This window comes from Meles meles, chromosome 9 (genome assembly GCF_922984935.1).
Source record: "Meles meles chromosome 9, mMelMel3.1 paternal haplotype, whole genome shotgun sequence".
In the NCBI taxonomy this organism is placed as follows: domain Eukaryota; kingdom Metazoa; phylum Chordata; class Mammalia; order Carnivora; family Mustelidae; genus Meles; species Meles meles.
The window spans coordinates 75,290,239-75,315,119 of record NC_060074.1 but is presented as its reverse complement, the minus strand read 5'-3'; the positions used below and the strand labels follow the sequence as shown (position 1 = coordinate 75,315,119).

Here is a 24,881-nt window from a genome sequence, read left to right as displayed (position 1 = left end):
GTTAAGATATTTATTTTAAATTAGCTCTTATTGTTACCTAAGCAGGAAAACAGTGAAATTGAGATATGCTAAACTCATAAAAGAGAGATTACATTAATTGCCATTTAGGCATAATATAGTTTGCTGTTTCTAAACTAGTCAAAAATGTAATTTGAGGGGCGCCTGGGTGGCTCAGTGGGTTAAAGCCTCTGCCTTTCGCTCAGGTCATGATCCCAGAGTCCTGGGATCGAGCCCCGCATTGGGCTCTCTGCTTGGCAGGGAGCCTGCTTCCTCCTCTCTCTCTCTGCCTGCCTCTCTCCCTACTTGTGATCTCTATCTGTCAAATAAATAAATAAAATCTTTAAAAAAATGTAATTTGAAGTTCTTTATCTTTTCTTTTACTTTTTAAATGGGGAAAAAAGGCATATAAACTCCCTCAGCTTTTCTCTTACCACCATCTCTAGATTTTTCTTTGTTCTCTCTGTAAATTCCCTGAAAGCTGCCTCAGAGAAGTTTTGTTTTTTTTTTAAAGATTTTATTTATTTATTTGACAGAGAGGGACACAGCGAGAGAATAAACACAAGCAAGGGGAGTGGGAAAGGGAGAAGCAGGCTTCCCACTGAACAGAGAGCCCATTGTGGGGCTCCATCCCAGGGTCCTGGGATCATGACTTGAACCAAAGGCAGATACTTAACAAATGAGCCACCCGGTGCTCTGAGAAGTTACTTTCTTCAGTTGGTGCATGAGATTTCATTGTGCTCCTGCTATTAGTCGGTGCTTTCTCTTGATTCTTTCTTGAGTCTTTCTGTTTTCAGGTTTTTGTCTGTGTGTGTTTTTTTTTTTTAAGTTTTTATTTATTTATTTATTTGAGAGAGAGAGAGAGAGATAAAAAGAGCGCACGCGCACAAGCAGTGGGGATGGTAGGCAGAGGGGAGGGAGAAGCAGGTTCCTTGCAGAGCTGGGGAAGCCAGATATGGGACTCAGTCCTAGAGCTCTGGGATCATGATCTGGGCTGAAGGGAGTGGCTTAACCAACTGAGCCACCCAGCCGCCCTGTTTTCAGTTTTTTAACACAGTATTTGGTATATATTCTTTGTTTTTTAAAAGATTTTATTTATTTGTCAGAAAGAGAGAGAGAGAGAAAGCACACAAGCAGGCAGAGAGGCAGGCAGAGGCAGAAGCAGAGAGAGAGGCAGGCTCCCTGCTGAGCAAGGAGCCTGATGTGGGACTCGATCCCAGGATCCTGGGATCATGACCTGAGCCAAAGGCAGCAGCTTAACCCACTGAGCCACCCAGGCATCCTTTGGTATATATTCTTTAAAAGCGTATGTATAGGGGCGCCTGGGTGGCTCAGTGGGTTAAGCCGCTGCCTTCAGCTCAGGTCATGATCTCAGGGTCCTGGAATCGAGCCCCACATCGGGCTCTCTGCTCAGCGGAGAGCCTGCTTCCCTTCCTCTCTCTCTGCCTGCCTCTCTTGTGATTTCTCTCTGTCAAATAAATAAATCTTTAAAAAATAAAAATTAAAAAAAAAAAGCATATGTATATACAAAACAATACTAAAACACTTGGATACCCATGACCCAGCCTAAGAACCTAGCTATCAGTGTCTTGAAATAAAGGTATTTATTTGTATTTATCCATCTTTTGTTCATTTTCTCATTCTGTGTGTGTGTGTGTTTGTGTGTGTACATATGTGTACATATTAAAAACTTAAATGTGAAGGACAAAACCTTTAGAAGAAAATAGGGAGTGTTTATCTTTTATTTTACATTTATATCTGTAGAGTTGCCATTTAAAGATACAATTCATTATTAAGTATTATATTAGTATTACTTTTTGAGCTTTTTAAAAATGGTATGACTTTAGTGTTCACTGACCTGCTTTTTCTCACTCGTTGTATGTTTGAGGTTCATGCATATTCTTGCAGTAGATGTAGTTGATTCATTCTCATTGCTGAGTGTTATTCTGCTGTGTGAATAAAAACAATGCACTTATTCTCCTGTTCATGGACATTTGGGTTGTTGCCATTTTTTTTGCCTTTATGAATGATATGCTACAAACATTCTTATACATGTCTCCAGATAAAACATGTATGAGGTTTTCTCTGTTTGCTGATTATCTAGGCACAGGTTATACAAGTGTTCAGATTTTTAAGATAATGCCAAACTGCTTTCCAAGAAAGCATTCTAGTTTATCTATCCACTTGTAGTATATAAAATTTTCACTGCTTCACACCCTAGCTTGATATTGGCTAATACTTGATATTTGCAAGTCATACGGTCTTTTCTTTCTTCAGATTGTCCTTAGGTATCAATGTTTGTCTCATAAAATAAGTTGGGAATGTTCCCTACATTTCTGTTCTCTAGAAGCGTTTATTTAAGCTTCAAATGATCTGGGGGTACCTGAGTGGCTCAGTCAGTTAAGCATCTGTCTTCGGCTTAGGTCATGATTCCAGGGTCCTGGGATCAAACCCCACATTGGGCTCCCTCCTCAGCGGGGAGTCTGCTTCTCTCTCTCTCCCTCTGCTGCTGACCCTGCTTGTGCTCATGTGCTCTCTCTGTCAGATAAATAAATAAAATCTTAAAAAAAAAAAACCAAACCTTGAAAGAAAAAAGATTGAAATGATTTGTTCTTTGATTTTTAAAACTTATAAACTGGCTGGGCATGTTCTTTCCAAAAAGACTCTTTTAAAAGAGAGTGTGTTGGGGTGCCTGGGTGGCTCAGTGGGTTAAGCCGCTGCCTTCAGCTCAGGTCATGATCTCAGGGTCCTGGGATCGAGTCCCGCATCGGGCTCTCTGATCAGCAGGGAGCCTGCTTCCCTCTCTCTCTCTCTGCCTGCCTCTCTGTCTACTTGTGATCTCTCTCTGTCAAATAAATAAAAATCTTTAAAAAAAATAAAAAAAAAAAAAAGTGTGTGTGTGTGTGTGTATAAAATATATATATTTATATATTATATATATTTATACATGTTATATATATTTATACATAATTATAATTATGAACACATAAAAAAGTAAACAAGATATTACATTTAACTCCAGGCATTCCTAAACCCAGTTCCAGCATCTGTCAAACCATGATCCATCCTGCTCCATCCTTACCCTTATCCACTTCCCTCAAAGAAGACTGGGGATACTACAGTGAATGAATTGAAGGCATTTGAATTTATTTGTAAATATTTTACTATGTATCTCTAAAACATAAAGATTCTTTTAAAAAAATAAAACCCAATACTGTTATTATACCTTAAAAGAAACAATTCCTTAGTATCAAAGTGTTAGTTGGTTTCAATTTTATAATTATCTAATAAATATCATAAAAGGATTGAGCTGTATATAAATATATAAATATTTTAAAATACATTTTTAAGTTTATATATAAATTATGCATATACACAGATTGATTGATTGATTTGAATCAGCATCCAAATAATGTTGACATATTGTAATTGGTTGAGATCCCTTTCCAAGTAGATAGGATCTTAAAATCTTATTAATGATTTCTGATTTGAATAATTATTGATTTCTAATTAATTTCATTGTGGTGATAGAATATTGTCACTTAGTTCCTTTGAAATATACCATAGCTTTCTTTATGGTCTGGTACATAGTCAAGTTTTTAAATATTTAATGCTTGCTTGAAAAGGATACATAATTCTCTTATTATTGGTTGTGGGATTCTATATTAATTCATTAAATAAAGCTTTTTAATGTTAATTTTTCTTTCTCCTTTCTTATGTATTTTTTTTCTTGACAAGACTACATTGTTGTCTTACAGTTTTTCATTGTAGCAAGCATCTCTGTGGTGTAGTTTAATATATTCTTCTGCCTTTTTGAATCTCTGTATTTCTGTAAATTGATAATTGGATTTAGACAGTTGATTAGATACATGTTTGATTTTTTTTCTTTTTCAAGGCCATCCATTAGTGCTAATGTGTTCCTTGATCATTCATGATCATAGTGGTTATCTTTTTTGTGATGCCGATGTCCCTTTATGTTCAGTGCCTTGATTTAGTAAAGATTTAAAATGATAATATTCTAGTTCTGTTCTTTTTTCATTCACTAGCTGGAACACGTCAGTAATGAGAAACTTACCTCCACTGATTGTTTACCCAGTGGTACAGTTTGTATATGAAAGGTGAAATAAATGCCTGTTTCCCTATATTTGCTAGCCTTCAATAAATTAAAATTTCCCCCAGTGTAGTCCAATAATAATTTCTTTTGTATCAGTATGAGCTCGTTGAATTAACCATACTTGATGTTTCAAAATATGGCATTTATTATTTTTATTGATATGCAAATTGTTCCATCTTCGGTCATTGGAAGACTTTTCCAGCCTTTTGGCACAACCCAAGTAGGCTTTATACCTCTGTTGATATCTGGATGAGAAGATGGTTTAAGCTCATCATGAATGTTTCTAGCCCCAAGACCTGAAATTGGACATTTCTCCAAGGAGCACTGATTCCCTTTAGAGGGAAATGGTATTTGGAGGTAACAGTCTGGGTACTAGAGGTGTGCATTTCTACAGAACTGGTCATCCTTTCTAAACTTCTCAATGGTCAGAACTAGATTTGTGTGTGAGAATAGTGTGTATGTTTTTATTCAAAATGAAATACATCATGAGTTGATACTTCCAACTCAAATTGAAGAGCATAAGGGTAACTTTTTCCCGTTACATCTTCCTTCTCAATAATTCCATTTTCTTAATGACCTCAGGAATGGCAGAGTTAAAATGTCTTATATTAATCATTTGCTTTCTTCCTCATCAAATGATCTGAGAATAGCAATACGAAAATTATCACTAATAGTATGATTACTGAAAATGTAGTCTAGTGATTCACTTTACTTCATTGGTATAAGTGTTTTGTTTTTTCTTATGTCAATTTTGTTAAATGATTTTTTATAGGAATTTGTCCATATCTTCTAAATTTTCATAATTATTTATACAAGATTGTTCTGTGTCCGTATTTTCTTTTAAACCACTGCTGTCAATGTAGCTGTGTCCTTTTCTTTCCTATTACTTATTTATTTGAGCTTTCCTTCTTTATTGTCTCAGAAATTTGTCAGTTTTATATTAGTTTTTTTGAGGAACAACTTTGGCTTTATTAATTTATTTTTTTACCTTCTTCCTTCTATTTTCTTTGGATTTATTCTGTTCTTGCAGTACTTTCTGACCCCAACTTCGTAAGTAGGTCACTTAATTCATTATTCATTATCCCTTCTTTTCTAATATAAATGTTTAAGCCTTTTGGTTTAATTTAATATATTATTATCACTAGCAGTTTGTTACAAAGTTTAATTATTATGATAGGATCCATTTTTCCTTGATATTTTTTTGAACTTTTAATACCATGTTGTTGGCATCTTACTAAGATGATTTATCCCTCCCCCCTTTAGCCAAAGCAGTTTACAGTTTTGGTAATTTCTCTTCATTTAGTGTTTATATTATAACTTAATATATATTATGGATGTACCCAGTTTTGCATATTGCATATATTTCTAAATTTTTCTTTCCCTTCTTTCTTTCTCTAGTAGTTTGCCCATAAGTCCTTCTTATGGTGGTTTTTGTTGTTGTCTTTTAAAAAATTTTTTTAAAAAATGAGCTTTATTGAGCAGTAATGTTCATGTAGTTATGAGATTTGACCAATACATATAGTTATAAATCCTTCATCACAGTCAAGATATCGAAGAATTCCAACATCCCCCAAAACTTTGCTCCTGCCGATTTGTAGGCTCCCCTTCCACCATTCTCTCTATGGTGCTGTCTTTCCTTTGTTTTCAGAGTAGATAGTTTTTCTGTGACCATGGCTCTCTGAGAAGGTTCCACAGAAGTTATAATTTTATCGATTATCTGGCTTTTGTTATTGTTAAGGTGTAAATGGTGCTTTTTCCAGCTGAACACATTAAACACGTTGTTTCGCTTGCACATTTTGGGGGTGGGTATTAAAATTTCCACGTATCATTTTGCATTGACACTACCATTTGAATATCTTTCTCTCACACATATATTTTCTTTTGTATTCCTGTATATCTTCACTGAAATTTTATTTAGCACACAATGATCTCTTAAGTCACTCTATAATTTGTACTTAAAATATTTTAATATTTTAAAGTTCAGCATTAAAAGATTATCAAGTTAATATGTAAATTTCAAGTTTATGAATTCTCTGAACTTCTCCCTGCTTTTTAGTTCTGATTTTCAAATTAAATATTAATATATATTATCCTGAGTTTTACTCTACTATTACAGGACATGTTTTGTTAATACCTAATCAAAAAATGTTATAGAAACTTCAATGTGTATAATTTTTTGATTGCCAGATTTATCATTATTTGTGTTTATCATCTTATTGTAATTAGTTAATTTTAAGGCCATAAGCAAACTTTTTTGCTGAATGCATTCTATCAAAGGAACTGATTTTTATTACCAAGAAGTTATTAATATTGATAAAATTTTGAATATATCTCAGCTGCATCTTTTTTAAAATATGGTATTATATATGATTTATAATAACTTATTCTTAGCAGATATCCACAATTTTTGAATTGATTTTAAATGCTTCTACTAATATATTAAATCTTGTATTAATCAAATACATGATAATATCATCATTTTGGAAACAGTATTGCATATTTTAACCTGATTTAACCTCCTTATTGCTTTCATTGCCATTAACACTGGCTTGCTAAATGGTTCTTTTCTTTTTACTTCTATAGGTTATTTTAGTGTCTGCCAATAAATTGACTCGTTACATAGAACCATGCCAGTTAACAGAAGATTTTGGCGGGAGTCTCACCTATGATCACATGGACTGGTTAAATAAGAGACTGGTTGGTATATTATAGTGAGGTTGTTATTACATACAAATGGACATATTTTGGTGACTTTATCATTTTAATTAACTAGCATGTAGATTGTTCTTCGTTACAAAAATAAAATATAGTGCATACCACTTGATAGTATAATGCTTGAAGGCAAATAGTCTGCAGTCAGACTCGTAAGTGCTTGCTTTTGTTGTTGTCATTTGTAGCAGTATTACTATCAAAATTTTGAATATTTTAGTTGAATGACAGAGTAGCATAATTTCTTGAGAGGTAATCTAATTGATGTACCATTTTCAGAGAGGATATTTAAACATCAGTTTGACTGGAAAAGCAGTTTGACAGGTTAAGGTTTTCATTTCTGAAAGTGTATCTTTGGCCATGCTAAAGTTAACTCCTTTGCTTGCTATGGCATGTTTAATCAAACTACTGGGGACTAGAAGAACAACTTTTAACTAACTCAGTTTAGATTATAGTTATTCTTTGAATGACATGGGAACTGGGGGCCCTAACCCTCTCCAGAGTTGAAAATCTGCATATAACTTTTGACTTCCCAAAAACATGGTCAGGGGTCAACTATATAAGCTTAATTTTATTGAAGAATAATAAACTGGGATATTTCAGAATGGTTAACTTGATTTCGATCATATTTGGACAGTTATATCAGACAAATGAGTGTCCCTTTTATTATAAGCAGACTTGCCCAAATCCGTTTTTAGAAATATTTTAAGAAACCATGTTAAAGTTATAAGTAATTTATTTTTATGCTACATGCTTATGTATAAAAGTCTTGGATTGGTGATAGGAAAACATAAAGAAAAGTTCTGTATCTGGAATTAGAAGATTAATAGTGGCCCAAAGCATGTTCATGTAGTTAAAACTGTTACTAGTTCAGATGTTTCTTCACAAAACACAGGAATAAAAACAAACTTGTCTGAGGAATAAAAATAATTTCTTTAGCAGTGCCCAGGCAGCTCAGTGGGTTAAAGCCTCTGCTTCTGCTCAGGTCATGATCCAGGGTTCTGGGATGGAGCCCGCATCAGCTCTCTGCTCAGCAGGGAGCCTGCTTCCTCCTCTCCCTCTCTCTCTTTCTCTCTCTCTCTGCCTGCCTCTGCCTACTTGTGATCTCTGTCAAATAAGTAAATAAAATCCTTATAAATATTTCTTTTTTAAATTTTAAAAATTTCTTACATTGAAACTATTCATTGTTCTGGAAGGGGGATTTTGTTTTCTCTTTTTTAAGTTGTGCAGTGGTCATTGAATTGTACTAAGTGATGTCAAGAGAGGAAAAGGGAATTCTGCGTGGCTAATCTATTCATTTTAACTGAAAATCCTTATGTAAACATTAACTTTCAAGATTATTCTTAATATGTTAACAAAATCTTATTGTAGGTTTTTGAGAAGTTTACAAAGGAATCTACATCATTACTAGATGAACTTGCTTTGATTAACAATGGAAGTGATAAAGGAAATCAGCAAGAGAAAGAAAGGTAGGTGGCTGGTGTCTTGCAATTATACCTTTGCAAAGCTATGATTACCTGAAGAAGAATATCTCTATTAATGCAAGCTAAAGGAGGTAAGGTGTAAGCAGTTCTCCAGTCAAAATTGACATACAAAAGTTGAATTAAATTTTTTAGTTCATGAGAATTTGCTTTACATGTAAAATTTCTTGATTTGAATCGGAGTTTCTCTATAAAGGCTTTTTGATGAATAAAATGTATTTACCTTAAAAACTCATCTGCAAGAACATGTTCTCAAAATGAAACCATTTTCTTTTTAGAGCTCTACTTTGCTTATAAAGGCAAAGGTTGTAGCTTGAAGTAAAATTATTATAACCTTATTTAAATACCTCTTAAATGCCTACCTTCTAGAACTCCTAGGTCCTTATAAAATATGTGATACTTATGAGTTCAGTTTGGAGAATTTAGTGTTTTTGACTCTGGATGAAGTAATTGTTCAGCTGTATTATCTAAATATAACTATCTAGATTTATCATTTTAACAGATTTCCATTGAACTTTACAGGTTTAACAATTTTCATTTTTTTGTTGATAAGCCAAATCCCTCTCCCCAGGTTAAAAGCTTTTTAGGAAGCAAATTAATTCTTTCTGGTCTCTCAACAAAGTGGTTACTAGGACAATAATTTTTCATTAGGAAATTGGAAAGGATCAACACTCATCCTTGTCTGTGTCTTTTGAATCTGATCTTAAAAATGTAATGAAACCTTGATAATATGAATCTTATTATTCCTTGAATACAAATGTAGTAAACATATCCGTTAACTGAGATAATAAGGGAAGTAGGATGTAAGAAGGTCAGAGTTTAACACCCACTCTTGATTAAAACAAAGTGAAAATGTGAAAACAAATGGTTTGAATGAAAATCTAGTTAAAGTCACAGGAAGCATTTAGGAACATTATTGTCCTGTAGATATCATATAAAAATATAAAATGTAAAATTTTGACATACACATAAATGTGTGTATATAGATAACACATACACTCCATGCTATGGCTTAGGAATTGAAAACATTGCACAAATTGGTTGACAAAAATTAGCCAAACTTCTTGCTTTCTGAGTAGCCCAGCAGAGTAAGTTTGATGCTTCTTAAAGTCATTTTCCTCAGGAAAGATGTCATAAGAGGGTCCCTGTAGAAAACAAGTTCATGGTCACAGCTTAATGCTGTTTACCATATTCCCTCTCTGAGAATGACTGTGAACATTTATAGATTACAGGTCCTGAGAAAGCATTGCAGTAAAGAAATCTGTTTCCTTTACTTACATGCCAGTGGGACCCCCTTTTCTCCATCTAATAATATCTTGTTCAGTGTTTTAGGAAACACTTTGGGAAGTGCTAGTTTGCGTGACTACCTGAAGTATCAAATAAAATCTTGTATTTCCAGTTCCTCCCCGAGGAACTCAAGTATTATTACTTAGTCTTTTTTAAATCTCAATAATAAAGTCCATCCACTAAATCCCAGATAATATAGTCCCTCCACTTGAAATTTTCATCACCTTTTTAATGTTACTACTCCAGAAACGTCCAGGCTACACAAGAGGCAAGGGCTCAGATTAATTGACAAAAGTGGAAGATTTAGAGCAGGACCTGTCATTTACAGCAGCAAGGTCCTAGGCTTTGATTTGCTGTGTACCCTATCTTTCCTTCATCTTCTACTTCCTATATGTGTTTCAAAAAATACAGAGCATGGTCCAACTGCAAATTAAGCACAATTAGTACAGGGAAGAGAGTACAACTGCTTGGGGATGCACATGCACATGAATATCAGAGACTGTTTATAGCTCTCAAAGGTTGCTGTAGATAAGTAAATGCTTAATTGGAAGATGGCTCCATGCATTTTTAATGTTCACATTTCTGGGTTGTTATATAGTTACACATTTCATTTTGGAATAAATATGCAGTGGGAAAATACTAAAATGCATTCCTTTGATGTATTTGAAATAATACTATAATAATAATGAACTATTTTTTTCAAGTAGTATATTCTATGATTTATCACACAGTTTTTTTGTTGTTGTTGTTTTTTTTTTTTGGCTACTAGTATTTAATTATCTCTAATTTGTTTCTTAATGCTTAAGAGCATTAGCCTGGTAGAATAGTATACTTCAGATTTCCACACCATATGCTCCTGTTTGATATGCATACATAAAGGATTTTCTTTGGTCGTATAGATTAAAAATAAAGTTTTTAGAAGTTATTCTTGTGGTGTTTGCCAGGTCTGTGGATTTAAACTTTCTTCCATCAGTTGATCCTGAAACAGTTCTTCAGACAGGTAAGATAAAAAATGTGTTTATTGGTGATAGTCAAATCCAATAAACCAATCATATATTGATAGATTCATGAAATAAACATTGATTAAGCATATATTATGTGACAAAAACTCAAGGGGAATTTAAAAACTGGCCTTTGCTTTAGCCTAACAGTGTGTTAATATACTTTACAATATTTTTAGAAAGTATTAATAATGACAAATTGTTAAATTATTTCTCCCTTGAAATATTTGTATTTGTTTGCTTCTCTGTGAAATGGAGATAAGTTTCAATTTCATTGGATCGGTATGAGGATTATTGAATACTCCTTGGGTTCTAAGATTGTGTTTTGTTTTTTTTTTTAAAGAATTTATTTATTTATTTGACAGAGAGAGATCACAAGTAGGCATAGAGGCAGGCGCAGAGAGAGAGGAGGAAACAGGCTCTCCACTGAGCAGGGAGCCCAATGCGGGACTCGATCCCAGGGCCCTGAGATCATGACCTGAGCTGAAGGCAGAGGCTTAACCCACTGAGCTACCCAGGTGCCCCTAAGATTGTGTTTTTATATTCCATTATCCTTAATGACCTTTTCTTTTTTTTAAGATTTTATTTATTTATTTGACAGAGAGAGAGACATCACAAGCAGGCAGAGAGGCAGGCAGAGAGAGAGAGGGGGAAGCAGGCTCCCTGGGATCATAACCTGAGCCAAAGGCAGAGGCTTTAACCCACTGAGCCACCCAGGCGCCCCCTTAATGACCTCTTGACGTAGTTAGTATCACTTTTCGTATTTTGTACTTGAGGAAGCTCAAGCTTAGAGATAATGAAAAAACTTGCTCATGATGGAATAATTATTAAACTCTGTCACCATACTACTAAAAACAGGTACTATTATCATCCCAAGTTTAAGATGGGGAAACTGAGGCAAAAAAAGCTCAGTAACTTATGCAAGTTACACAACTAGTAATGCTAGAGTTGGGACTTGAACCAAGGCAGTTTGGTTTCAAAGTATGGTCTTTGAAATCACTATATGGTGCTGCTTCTCTGATGGAAATGTTTCTAGATGGAAAACATTAAGAGTAATAACAGTTGTAAAAGAAAAAAATAAATGACTTCTGATCTTAATGGCTTTATATGTGTGTGTGTATATATATAAAATGTATGTGAATATATATAGAGACTTTGTTTAAAAGTCTTTAAAACAGTTGTTTTCCTAATTATAACATGTAATGAAGAGTAAGGAGAGTAATTCTGAATATCTTCATTGTATTGATACCATTGTGGCAAGTGTTTTCAGTATGATACTGATCTTCTTTAGAGAATAAGAAAATAATTGTAATCTATGATTTCCTACATGTTGAGCAGGTACAGTAGACTGTCAGTAAAAATATGGCTTGCTTTAGGTTTAAATTTTAATTCCACTGTTATATTTAATGTTTTGAAAGCTACTGAAGCCCTTGAATTAAGAAGCTTTTTAAATTTGTATTTTGAAATTAGCTTTATATGCCACTAAGATGTTTTTTTAGATGCTTTTGACTCTTAGAGTAGGGATAAAAAGAGAATATACAAATGGAGAGGTTTAGGACAATTTGGGGTGTTTTTTAGAAATTGGTAATACCTTCAAATCATGATAAAAATTCTGTTTCTAAGTATTGAAAGACATTTAAACATAGGACATTTTTCTGAATAAAGACGAAGAGAATTTATATATTTGCATTTATTTTTGGTCCTTAAGTAATCATTGGAATAGTATTATCCTGGAAAAACAGTTTGTGATTTATTCACTTTTAAAATTCCACTTTTGATGTTGGATATTCTGCAATTTTAATTTCTCATGCATGAACGGATTTTCTTACATGAATATGATATAAATACATTGAATGAATTTCTTATACTAGTGTAGTCCCTCATGATTCACAGTTAATATGTTGTAGAGATTCCTTAAATAGAAACTATCTAAATTTTATTTTGTACCAGTAGTAAAGCTTTCTCCCTTTAATCATACATTTATTTGTACACTGTCAATTTTTATTTTAGACAGTAGGATTAAAGGTATGGATTGATACTGAAATCCTACAGCATATTGCTTAGTATTGATTAGTACTATCAAATAGAACATACTAGTTAATACCATACTAGACAGAAATCCCAGAATGTAATTGTGCTTTACAGGGAAAGAGAATTGGTTGGCACAGTTTCCTGAATAATGAGTCCACCAATAACAAGAATGTGATGACAGATAGATACAGAAAAAAAAAATGCCATATATTTACTAAATAGTAAATATTGTATTAGTAAATATTGTATTATTAGTAAATTATATTAGTAAATATTGTATTAGTAAATAGTAAATATTGTAATAGTAAATATTGTAGCATATATAGTATATACTTCATGATATATATGATATATAGCATATAAATATACTATAGTTATATACTAAAATATGCTATTTCCCATTTCTATATAAATTCAAAAATTGCATTTCAGTAATTATGACCTATTAGATAGTTAGGCAGACATATAGGCAGATAGATTCTAAAAATAAGGGACTAAAATTGATGAGATTGAGAAGAATTGTATTTCTTTAGGATATTAATTATAAGTATCTTTCATTTGTAAAGGGCATGAATTGTTGTCCGAATTACAGCAGCGTCGATTTAATGGCTCAGATGGAGGGGTCTCATGGTCTCCTATGGATGATGAACTGCTGGCCCAGCCACAGGTTATGAAATTATTAGATTCTCTGAGAGAACAATATACTCGATACCAGGAAGTTTGTAGACAACGTAGTAAGCGTACACAGTTAGAGGAGATTCAGCAGAAGGTGATGCAGGTAAGTGTCTGATAAAATCTCAATGTTAAGGTTTTTAAAAAACAATTTCTACTGTGTGACTGATTTTATACCAAGCCTTATTATACTGTGTAGAGAACCTGAATCCTATCAAAACAGACTAAAACTATTTTAAATTGTACATTTTTACAAATAATATTTACATTAAAACTATATTGTTTCTACAATGATGACATTGAACATTCATTTTACTCTATCATTATGAACTTTAAAAGTAGTTGTTGGCGCATAACAAATAACATGGAGGACATGGGGAGATGGAGAGGAGAGGGAGTTGAGGGAAACTGGAAGGGAAGATGAACCATAAGAGACTATGGACTCTGAAAAACAACCAGAGGGTTTTGAAGGGGCGGGGGACGGGGGGTGGGAGGTTGAGGAACCAGGTGGTGGATAATAGGGAGGGCACGTACTGCATGGAGCACTGGGTGTGATGCCAAAACAATGAACACTGTTATGCTGTAAATAAACAAACAAACAAACAAAAAGTAGTTGTTGGAAAATATCACCTATGGTCTCTACATTCTTGCAATAAGTAACACTTTATTAATGATGATCAAGTTATCCTTAATTTCTAATGACTTGTTAGTGTTATTTTTTTTAATTTAGGCATTATGAAGAGGTTTTCTTTCCTAGCAAAATGATGATATAAAATGTAAGGAATTTTAATATCAGATTTCATTATTTTTGATGCTGCTAGAAACCTTTAATGTATTTAATACTTAGGAATTTTTATTAGTTCCTTTGAGAGTTGATTTTTATGAAAACAGTAGGTTAAAAATACTGAAACTCAATACTAAGATATTTCTGTTACTTAGACCACTTTCTGATTTTCCTCTGTTGAATTAAGAAATAAATGTTAAATGTTTTACCTAAACAATCCAGCAATGAAATGTAGAAGACATTGTGCTGGGTTTTCTATAGAATATAGAGATAGTTTTGGTTTTTGCTAAAATTAAGCTAAGGGGATAAAATCTTTAGTGTTAAAGCTGATGACAGAAGTGTTGTGGGCATCTATAGGAGGGACTATTCCCCTGACTGCAGGGGATCTAGGAAGATTTAGCAGAGGAGGTAGTAGTTGAGCTTTTTCTCCAAGAATGTGTAAAGATTTCACCAGGCACCTCCTTTAAGTTTTAAAGAAGAATTGGCATTTTATGCAAGAGAAAGGATAGCATAAATAAACACCAGTGCATGAAATCCCAAGTTCTGTGGTGGAAAAAGCAAGCAGTCAGGCACCACGGGAAGTTTTTCGCCTTTGAATCATAAAGCATGGTCAGCAAGTATGATCTAAATCCCAGTTCCTCCACGTACTTACTTTGATCATGGTCACATTATTCACCAACTTGTGCCTCAAACTCAAAATGGATTTCCTTCTTTTTCAACATCCCTCTCTTCTTTCCCTTCCTTCCTTCTTTCATTAACTGAAATAAGGGTAACAAGACCTCTTTTGAAAGGTTTGTTGAAAGAATCCAGTGCTGGATTAATGGTATCTATTACATTTATTTCCACTGTACGAGGCTCTAGTCTGTAAGTCTGGTCCCATTGTTGGCAAAATTTTCCTATAAAATAGGGCCAAATTGTAAATGTTTACGCTGTGTGGACTGTCCAATTCTTACAGCTATGGCTGTGAAACCCTGCTGTTGTAGTGTGTAGACATCATATAAACAAATGTGTGTGGCTGTGCTAAAATAAAATTTTATTTGCAAACATAACGGGTAGTCAGAATTGGCCTGCAGGCAGTAGTTTGCTGACCCCTGACTAGAACATCAGGGTGTTAGAATAGAAAAGGCTTGAAGGGAAGAAGATGATCATGGAAGATCTTGAATTCCAGGCAAAGAGATTTAATCTTTCTTGTGATAGCCATGTATACACTGAAGATTTCCAAGCATACATTAATTGTAGATAGCTTTTTCTTTGTAATATATTTATAACTTATAGATAGGATTTATAACTTACAGATAGTATAGATAGTATAGGTAGGTAAACTTGAGCCAAGTAGCTTGAGAGTATCTTTGAAAACCATAAATACAGAATAACATAGTGTACAAGTCACTCATATGATCTGGGTCCACCTTTTTCTACTACTTCCAAGTTATTTACTTTCTCAGGAAGGAAATATAAGTTCTCAGTGCCCTAGATTCCTCCTCAGTAAACTGAGGATGACATCAACAACAATAATAATACCAACTTAATAGGGCTTCTACAAAGATTAAAGAAAATAATATTTATAAAATATTTAGTACTTAGCATATAATGAATTTTCTATAAATAATACTTGATATTTGCTCACTCATTCAAAAAATGAATGTCTACAATAGTGTGACTTCATGCTAGGTAGGCTATAATGGTGAGTAAGAATAGACTGCATTCCCACTTTTATGGTACATGATTACATAATTACACAAATAGTTGTAAAATTGCAATTGTGCCAAGTCCCAAAAAAGAAAGTGGTGGGAGTAATGGTAAGAAGAAAATATCAGAGATGAATCATTTTTCTGATTTGTAAGACTTGATGGGTAGTCTTGTTCAGTTAGGAAACACTGGACAGGATTTGGTTTTAGGTGTGGGTGGAAAAGGGTATAGAGAATCATAAGTTTGGTTTTAGACCTGCTTTTTTTTTTTTTAATTTTAAGTAATGAACATACAGTGCCATTTTGGTTTCTGGAGCAGAATTCAGTGATTCGTCTCTTACATACAACACCCATTGCTCATTATAACGAGTGCCTGCCTTAATAACCATTACCCATCTAGTCCATCCTTCACCCTACTTCCCTTCATCAACCCTTAGTTTGTTCTCTATGGTTAAGAGTCTCTTATGGCTTGTATCCCTCTCTCCTTTCCCCTCTGCCTTCCAATATGTTCATCTGTTTTGTTTCTTAAATTCCACATATGAGTATTTGTCTTTGTCTTTCACTTAGCATAATACACTCTAGTTCCATCCATGTCATTGCAAATGGCAAGATTTCATTCTTTTTGATGACTGAATAATACTCCATCTATATATATATAGAGAGAGAGAGAGTATTTTATATATATATATACACACACACACATACGTACATATACCACGTCTTTTTTTTTTTTTAAGATTTTATTTATTTGAGAGAGAGTAGAGAGAGAGCACATGGGAGCATGAGCAGGAGGGGGTGGGGGCAGGGGAAGGCTGGAGGGAGAGGAAGAAGCACACTCGCTGCTGAGGACCCTGGGATCATGACCTGAGCCAAAGGCAGACACTTAATTGAACTGAGCCACCCAGACACCCCTATACCATGTTTTCTTTATCTATTCACCTGTGGATGGACATTTATGCTCTCTTCATAGTTTGGCTATTGTTGATAGTGCTTCTATAAACATTGGTGTATGTGTACCCCTTCAGATCACTGTATCCTTTGGGTAAATACCTTGTAGGGCAGTTGCTTGATCATAGGGTAGTCCTATTTTTAACTTTCTGAGGAACCTCCATACTGTTCTCCAGAGTAGCTGCACCAGTTTTCATTCCCACCAACAGTGCAAGAGAGTTCCCGTTTCTCTGCATCGTTGTCAACACCTGTTATTTCTTATGTTGTTAATTATAACCATCCTGAGGGGTGTGAGGTGGTATCTCATGTGGTTTTGTTTTATATTTCCCTGATGATGAGTGGTGTTGAGCGTCTTTTCGTGTGTCTGTTACCTTGTTTGGAAAAGTGTCTATTCATGTCTTCTGCCCATTTCTTGATTGGATTATTTGTTCTTTGGGTGTTGAGTTTGATAAGTTCTTTGTAGATTTTGGATACTAACCCTTTATCAGGTATGTCATTTGTGAATATCTTCTCCCATTCTGTAGACCACCTTTCAGATTTGTTGATTGTTTCCTTTGCTATAGAAGCCTTTTATCTTGATGAAGTCCCAATAGTTCATTTTTGCTTTGGTTTGCCTTGGCTGTGGTGATAAATCTGGTAAGAAATTTCTATGTCCAAGGTCAAAGAGGTTTCTGCCTGTGTTCTCTAGGATTTTGATGGTTTCGTGTGTCACATTAAGGTTTTTCATCCATTTTGAATTTATTTTTGTGTATGGTATAAGAAAGTGGTATAGTTTCATTCTTTTGCATGTTGCTTAGACTTGTTGAATTTGAGGTGACTTTGAGACACTAAGAGAAAATATGGAAGGGTAGCCCCACACAGGTCTGGGCTGGTGACATAGTTGTTTGTCATCATGTATGAATGGCAGTTAAAAGCATTGATGTGGGTGAGAGTTGACCAAGGAAAGTCCTAAGAGTATGTGAAAAGAGGGCTTTCTAACTGAGCTTTGAGAAGCTCCAGCATTTGATGACAAGATAGAGGAGCATAGTCCTGAAAAGAAGACAGGGAAGGACTGGCCAGAGATGGAGGGGAAAAGTATGAAGAGTTCTGTGTCATGGAAGCCAGGGGAAGCATTTCAGGATGGAATTGGGAACCTTGTAGAATGCTGCTGAAAGATCAAATAAAAGGACGACTTAACATGTCCATTATAATGTATAAGATTGAGGCCACTGGTGACCCTTGAGCATGGAGTAAAGCACACTGGAGTGAATTTGGAATGACAGTGAAGTGTAGTGAAGGAGACACTGAGTATGGGCAACTCATTGAGAATTTGTCTCTGAAGGAAAAGATGAGAAATAGTGATGCCTAAAAGCAGTAGAAAAAGGGTGGTATTAGTTGCTAAGTCTGCTGTAACCAAGTACCACAGCCTGGGTGGCTTAAACAACAGAAACTTATTTCCCCATGGTTCTAAAGGGTAAAAGTCTAAGATCAGGGTGTTAGGAAGGTTGATTCCTTCTAAAGGCATTGAAAGAATCTGTTCCAGATTCCATCTTATTTCTGTATCTTTACATTATCTTAACTCTGTACCTTCCTGTGTCCAAATTTCCTCTCCTTTTAAGGACACAAGATTAGGGTCCACTGTAACAACCTCTTTTTTTTTTATTAACATATATTGTTTATTTTAGGGGTACGGGTCTGTGCATCATCAGTCTTACATAATTCATAACACTCACCATAGCACATACCCTCCCCAATGTCCATCACCCAGCCACCCCATCGCTTCTACCCACCTCCCCTCCAACAATCCTGTTTGTTTCCTGAGATTGAGTCTCTTATGGTTTGTCTCCCTCCCTGGTTCCATCTTGTTTCATTGCCCTCCCCCCTGAACCCCTGTCCTGCCCTGCCCTCGACAAACCCCTGCCCTCCCTCTCAAATTCCTCCTAGCAGAGAGATCATATGATAATTATCTTTTTCTGATTGACTTATTTTGCTTAGCATAATACCCTCTAGTTCCATCCATGTCATTACAAATGGTTAGATTTCCCTTTTTTGATGGCTCCATAGTATTCCATTTTGTGTGTGTGTGTATATATATATATATATATATATATATATATATATATACCACATCTTCTTTATCCATTCATCTGTTGATGGACATCTAGGCTCTTTCCATAGTTTAGCTATTGTGGACATTGCTGCTGTAAGCATTGGGGTGCACGTGTCCCTTTGGATCACTACATGTGTATCTTTAGGGTAAATACCCAGTAGTGCAATTATTGGTTCATAGGATAGCTCTATTTTCAGCTTTTTGAGGAACCTCCATACTGTTTTCCAGAGTGGCTACACCAGCTTAACAACCTCATTTTATGTACGTGTGTAAGTATGTATGTATTTTCAACTTCAATTTAATTGCCTCTTAAAAGACCCTATCTTCAGATAAATAGGGGTACATTCTGAAGTACTGAGGATTATTAGCATTTTAACATGGATTTGGGGGAGGACAAAACTCAGTCCACAACAGGGGTCAGATACAATTTTGTTCTGTTTTTCTTTTTAAAGTAATATGAAAAACTCTCAGAGCTTTAAAGACCAGTGGGGAGTATCTTTGTGGAAAGAGGTGTTGAATATACAGGAGAGAAAGTATATTTAGTACTATCAAGTTCCTCACAAGGTAGAAGTGAATCCTTTCCAAAAGACGGTGTTGAAAGAATTAGTGTCCACATGGAATAGGGAGAACTGCACTGTAACAGGAGGAATGATGGGTAGGATGTATCTAGAGATGTCTCCATGTGTGAGTCAGATGTGAAGATGAAGGGGTTCCAGTGCAATGTGTTCTTTTTTTCAATAATGTAAGAGAAAAGTTCATCTGCTTAGTGGTACAGATTTGAAGGTGAGGTGGGTAGTGGTGGTTGAAGAGGATGACGTTACAATAAGAGGTTTCAGTGTTTTCTCTGTGGGGATTGGACGTGTAAAATACCACAGACATGTAGTTGTATTTTTAGGTAGTATTGATCTTGGATTTATGGTGGAAACTTTCTGGTTTGTTGTGTGACCTTATCAATTCGTGGCTAGATGTTGAAGTGCAGGTACAGAGAATGTGGGTGATGGGATTTATTCAGCATTTGTGCCTTGCTACATGGGATCAGTGGATATGATTTAAAAAAAAAAAATGGCAAAGGAGTTAATGTATTGGCAAATGCATTTTTGAAATGACAGACCAGCTCAGTTGAATAAAGAAACTAGAGAAGGGAGGTGATGGTGATGATATTTATGATGGTGATGATAGTAACAAGATTATTGTTAAAAACAAATAACCTTTATTATAATTCGTTGTCTGAGTGTTACACATTAGCTGGTTAGAACATTAATCTGCATCATGTAATGGTTCTTCCTCCCTCTTTTTCACTGGTCACTTTTTAGGCAAGGATCTCTTTCCCTTGCCAGAATGATTACTTAAACTTAGCTATAGTAAATGTGTATTGATCATGTCAGCACCCACAGAGCATAAAATGCACTCTCTTTTGTCTTACAAATTTGGGGAAAATTAAAAAAAATTGTTTATATAAAGATAATCATAAAGTTGATTATCACGACTTATGTTAAATTAGTGAAAACTGAATTTTTCCATGTTTCTTCTTTACTGTCTTATCACTGAAAACATAATGCAAGAAATCAGCGGTGTCTGGGTGGCTCATTTGGTTAGGCATCAGACTCTTGATTTCAGCTCAGGTCATGATTTCAGGGTCCTGGGATAGAGCCCCGAGTTGGACTCCGTGCTCAGTGGGGAGTCTGCTTGAGGATTCTCTCTCCATCTGCTCCTGCTCTCTGCTTGCATTTTCACTCTCTTTCTTTTAAAGAAATAAATCTTAAAAAAGAAAGAAATCAATAGCTCTAATAGATAAGCTATATGATAAGTAATAACCGTTAAAATTATCATTTATTTCCCACAGTTTAAATCAATGGCATTAGAGTTTATGTGGTATGCAGAGGTTCTTCATGCTGCCGCTGCTATATTTAAAAATTAGATTTTCATGAACTTTTAAGTGGGAGACGATGCTACTTCAATGAAATATGCCGTCGTTATTCTCATTATTTACTGAGGCAGTAATTACAGCCAGCATTACAAATGTTATTTCTAGAATCATTCATGTGCTTTTCTTCCTTTGTAGAAAGGAATCATAGATGCAAAATAGGATACACTAAGAGTCGCATAAGAATACAGCTGGATGCTATGCTTCTAGTTCCCCCAATTCTTTCTTCAGGTCAGATGCTTGACATTTGCTTAACATGCCTTTCTGCCTTGTTTGACCCCACATTTTTTCAGATATTCTCTCTTGAAGTCTTTAGAAATTAGCCTGGCTAGGAAAGAATGTTGTATAGTCACATGCACTTTTGGCCTCTGCAAATATTTGTCATAGATTTTAATAGCACATCTCCAAGGTTATACTTGCATATAAATGTAGCCATTTGAGGGGTCACATTGATATGGATTGGGCATGAAACTACTCTTGCTGTAAGTTAATATTCATATTGACTGAGCAAGATGTCCTGATTAAAATTAAGTTTTATAGCCTAGTTTGGCAAACTGCCATCATTAATGAATTTAAATAGACTTGTTTACTGGGGCGTCAACCTCAATTTGCATCATTTTTATTAGAAATAGTCATACATTTACTGTGTCTACATTACTGATGTTGCACACTAAGGAAAAATTACTTTCAGCGTACGTTAAAACTATATGTGTACTTGACTATGAAAGTGGTTTTTTGCACCAAGAGTATGTCTTTGCTTTATTGAAAGTTTATTTTTAAATTTATGGCTCTTTGAAAGTTCCATGCTAATGAGTTGTTTTTCCTCAGGTATCATGATTTATATTAGCCTGCTTCTTTTGCTTGTAGAATATTCTGAAGTCAAAGCTTAAATGTTCAAATAATATTTTAGGTTTTAAAAAATAACATATAACACATTATTAATTAATTAAAAACTTTTGAGATGCTGTCTGTTAAGTTTCTGACTCTTGGTTTCAGCTCAGGTCCTGATCTTTGGTTTGTGAGATGTCAGGCACCATGCTGAGCCAGTGTCTGCTTAAGACTTTCTCTCCCTTGCCCCCCGCCCCTTCCTCTCTCAAATATGTAAATCAGTAAATCTTTAAAAGAAATAGAACACTTGAAAGCCATTGTATATTTGTCTTTATATCTGTAGTCATAATACATAGCAATAGATGAGGCTTGAGTTCCATAAAGAAAATGGAAAATGGTTTCAAAATGTTTACATAAGCTTCCTTAAAACTTATACTTTTTATTTCCATTTTCCCCTTAAAGATTTTATTTATTTGAGAGACAGAGAAAGAGAGAGCATAAGCCAGAGTGGGCAGGGGCAGAGGGAGAGGGAGAGGGAGAAGCACATTCCCCACTGAGCTTGACAAGGGGCTCAATTCCAGGACCCCAAGATCACAACCTGAGCCGAGATCCCAACCTGAGCCACACGGGAGCCCCCACTTTCTATTTACATTCGAAAAAATGTTGAATAAAACAGCTCAGGGACTTCCTTAAGAAACTCAGGATCTTACTGTAAAATGCAGGTGTGAGACAAACTTTATAAAGAATGAATGGACATACATCAGTAAGAAAAAGGATAAAAACCAAATGGTCATTTAAGTAGATGCAGAAAAAGCATTTGACAAAGTACAGCATCCATTCATGATAAAACTCCTCAACAAAGTAGGTCTAGAGGAAACATACCTCAACATAATAAAGGCCGCATATTAAAAACTCAACAATAAACACCATAGTTAAGTATGAGTGCTTTTCCCCTAAGATCAGAAACCCCAATGGCCCAACAATCAGATTATTGGGTATTTATCCAAAGAATATGAAAATGCTAATTCAGAGCGATACATACATCCCTGTGTTTATTGCAGCTTTATTTACAATAGCCAAATTATGGAAAGAACCCAAATGTACATCAACTGATGAATGTATAAAGAAGGTATGGTGTGTATATATATATATATACACAATAGACTATTAGTCATCCATCAAAAAAATGAACTCTTGACATTTGCAACAACATGGATAGAGCTAGAGAGTGTAATGCTAAGTAAAATAAGTCAGAGAAAGACAAATATGATATTTCACTTAGATGTGAAATTTAAGAAATAAAACAAATGAACATAGAAAAAAGACAAGTCAAGAAACAGACTTTTTTTTTTTAAAGATTTTATTTATTTATTTATTTTTTTAAATTTTTTTTTTATTTTTTCAGCGTAACAGTATTCATTCTTTTTGTACAACACCCAGTGCTCCATGCAAAACGTGCCCTCCCCATTACCCACCACCTGTTCCCCCAACCTCCCACCCCTGACCCTTCAAAACCCTCAGGTTGTTTTTCAGAGTCCATAGTCTCTTATGGTTCACCTCCCCTTCCAAATTTTTTTTTTTTAATAAACATATAATGTATTTTTATCCCCAGGGGTACAGGTCTGTGAATCGCCAGGTTTACACACTTCACAGTACTCACGATAGCACTTACCCTCCCCAATGTCCATAGCCCCCTCCCCCTCTCCCAATCCCACCTCCCCCCAGCAACCCCCAGTTTGTTTTGTGAGATTAAGAGTCATTTATGGTTTGTCTCCCTCCCAATCCCATCTTGTTTCATTTATTCTTCTCCTATCCCCCTAACCCCCCATGTTGCTTCTCCATGTTCTCATATCAGGGAGATCATATGATAGTTGTCTTTCTCCGATTGACTTATTTCACTAAGCATGATATGCTCTAGTTCCATCCACGTCGTCGCAAATGGCATGATTTCATTTCTTTTGATGGCTACATAGTATTCCATTGTGTATATATACCACATCTTTATTTATTCAGCAGAGAGAGATCACAAGTAGGCAGAGAGGCAGGCAGAGAGAAAGAGAGGGAGAAGCAGGCTCCCCGCCGAGCAGAGAGCTGATGCGGGGCTCGATCCCAGGACCCTGAGATCATGACCTGAGCCGAAGGCAGAAGCCTAACCCACTGAGCCACCCAGGCACCCCAAGAAACAGACTCTTAACTATAGAGAACAAACTAATGGTTATCAGAAGGGAGATGGGAGTTGGGTGGGTAAAATAATTGATGGGAATTAAGCGGCATACTTATCATGATGAGCAGTGAGTAATGTATAGAAGTGTTTAATCACTATATTGTTCACTTGTAACTAATATGACACTGCGTGTTAACTATACTGGAATTAAAATAAAAAGCTTAATACTGAGTGAATAGATAGAAGGAGCTACGCTTTTCAAGAAAGTGGGAAAAGCAAAGAGGCTAACAAATACTAGTATTTATCTACTGTGCTAAGTGTCTTACATATAATGACTGGTATAATCCTCCCAGCACCTTTGTATGGTAAGTAGCATTAACACCATTTTAAAGATGGACAGACCAGTCTTTCAACTGGTAGGAGCAGAACCAGAATTTAGAATTGAGACTCATGCCTAGTGCTTTCTCATGACTGTGAAAGAGTGATCTTTTCCACGGACTAACAGAAACAGAATCCTAGTACTCTGCCCCTCCAAAGATAGCTAATACAAAGTTTAAAGGGGAAGAGTAGAGATGTTGAGGAGCCAACCTTTGTATTCCAAAGAACACTTGACAACAAGGGATTGCAGATTAATTTAGGACTGTGAAAACAGCCAAGAAAATTAAAGCAATTAAGTCTATTCCAGTGAATCCAAAATAATACTTTGGCTTTTTTTGTTTTTAAGTTTTTGCACTGTATTATTAAAACCTTGTAAAGAGAAAGTGGAAGCTGAGAATATATTAATAGTTAAGAACGTAGGTGATAATTGGGGAACTAACTTGAAGGGATAATTTAATAAAGATCCTATACTTTCAGTAACCAAACATTTGCAATGCATTCGGTATACTAATATTGAAAAGTACACCTGAAGAGGTTTCTGTTTTTTCAATTTGGCAGAAGGTGTTTTTTTTTTAAAATTAAACAGTCTTTATACTTTATTCAGACTTCCTTAGTTTTTACTTAATGCTATTTTTCTTTTCCATGATTCCAAACAAAATATCACATTACATTCCATATTAGCTTTATTTATCTTACTCCATTCCTTTGGCAGAAGTTTTTTAAAAGCAATAGGCAGTTTGTATACTTTGCAGAGGTTTCTCAGTTAAAACTTTCATTGCTTGGATG

The 24,881-nt window shown here is 35.0% G+C and overlaps 1 protein-coding gene across 2 annotated transcripts in view; it reads left to right on the top strand.

The window, feature by feature from the left end:
• SESTD1 (SEC14 and spectrin domain containing 1) overlaps window positions 1–24,881 on the top strand; it is a 152,592-nt gene that overhangs the window by 91,568 nt on the left and 36,143 nt on the right. For both annotated transcript variants that reach the window (XM_046018920.1, XM_046018919.1), the window contains exons 6-9: window positions 6,695–6,808; window positions 8,192–8,289; window positions 10,533–10,588; window positions 13,187–13,398. In XM_046018920.1, coding sequence (XP_045874876.1) covers window positions 6,695–6,808; window positions 8,192–8,289; window positions 10,533–10,588; window positions 13,187–13,398 — 480 coding nt within the window. The remainder of the gene's footprint in view (window positions 1–6,694; window positions 6,809–8,191; window positions 8,290–10,532; window positions 10,589–13,186; window positions 13,399–24,881) is intronic.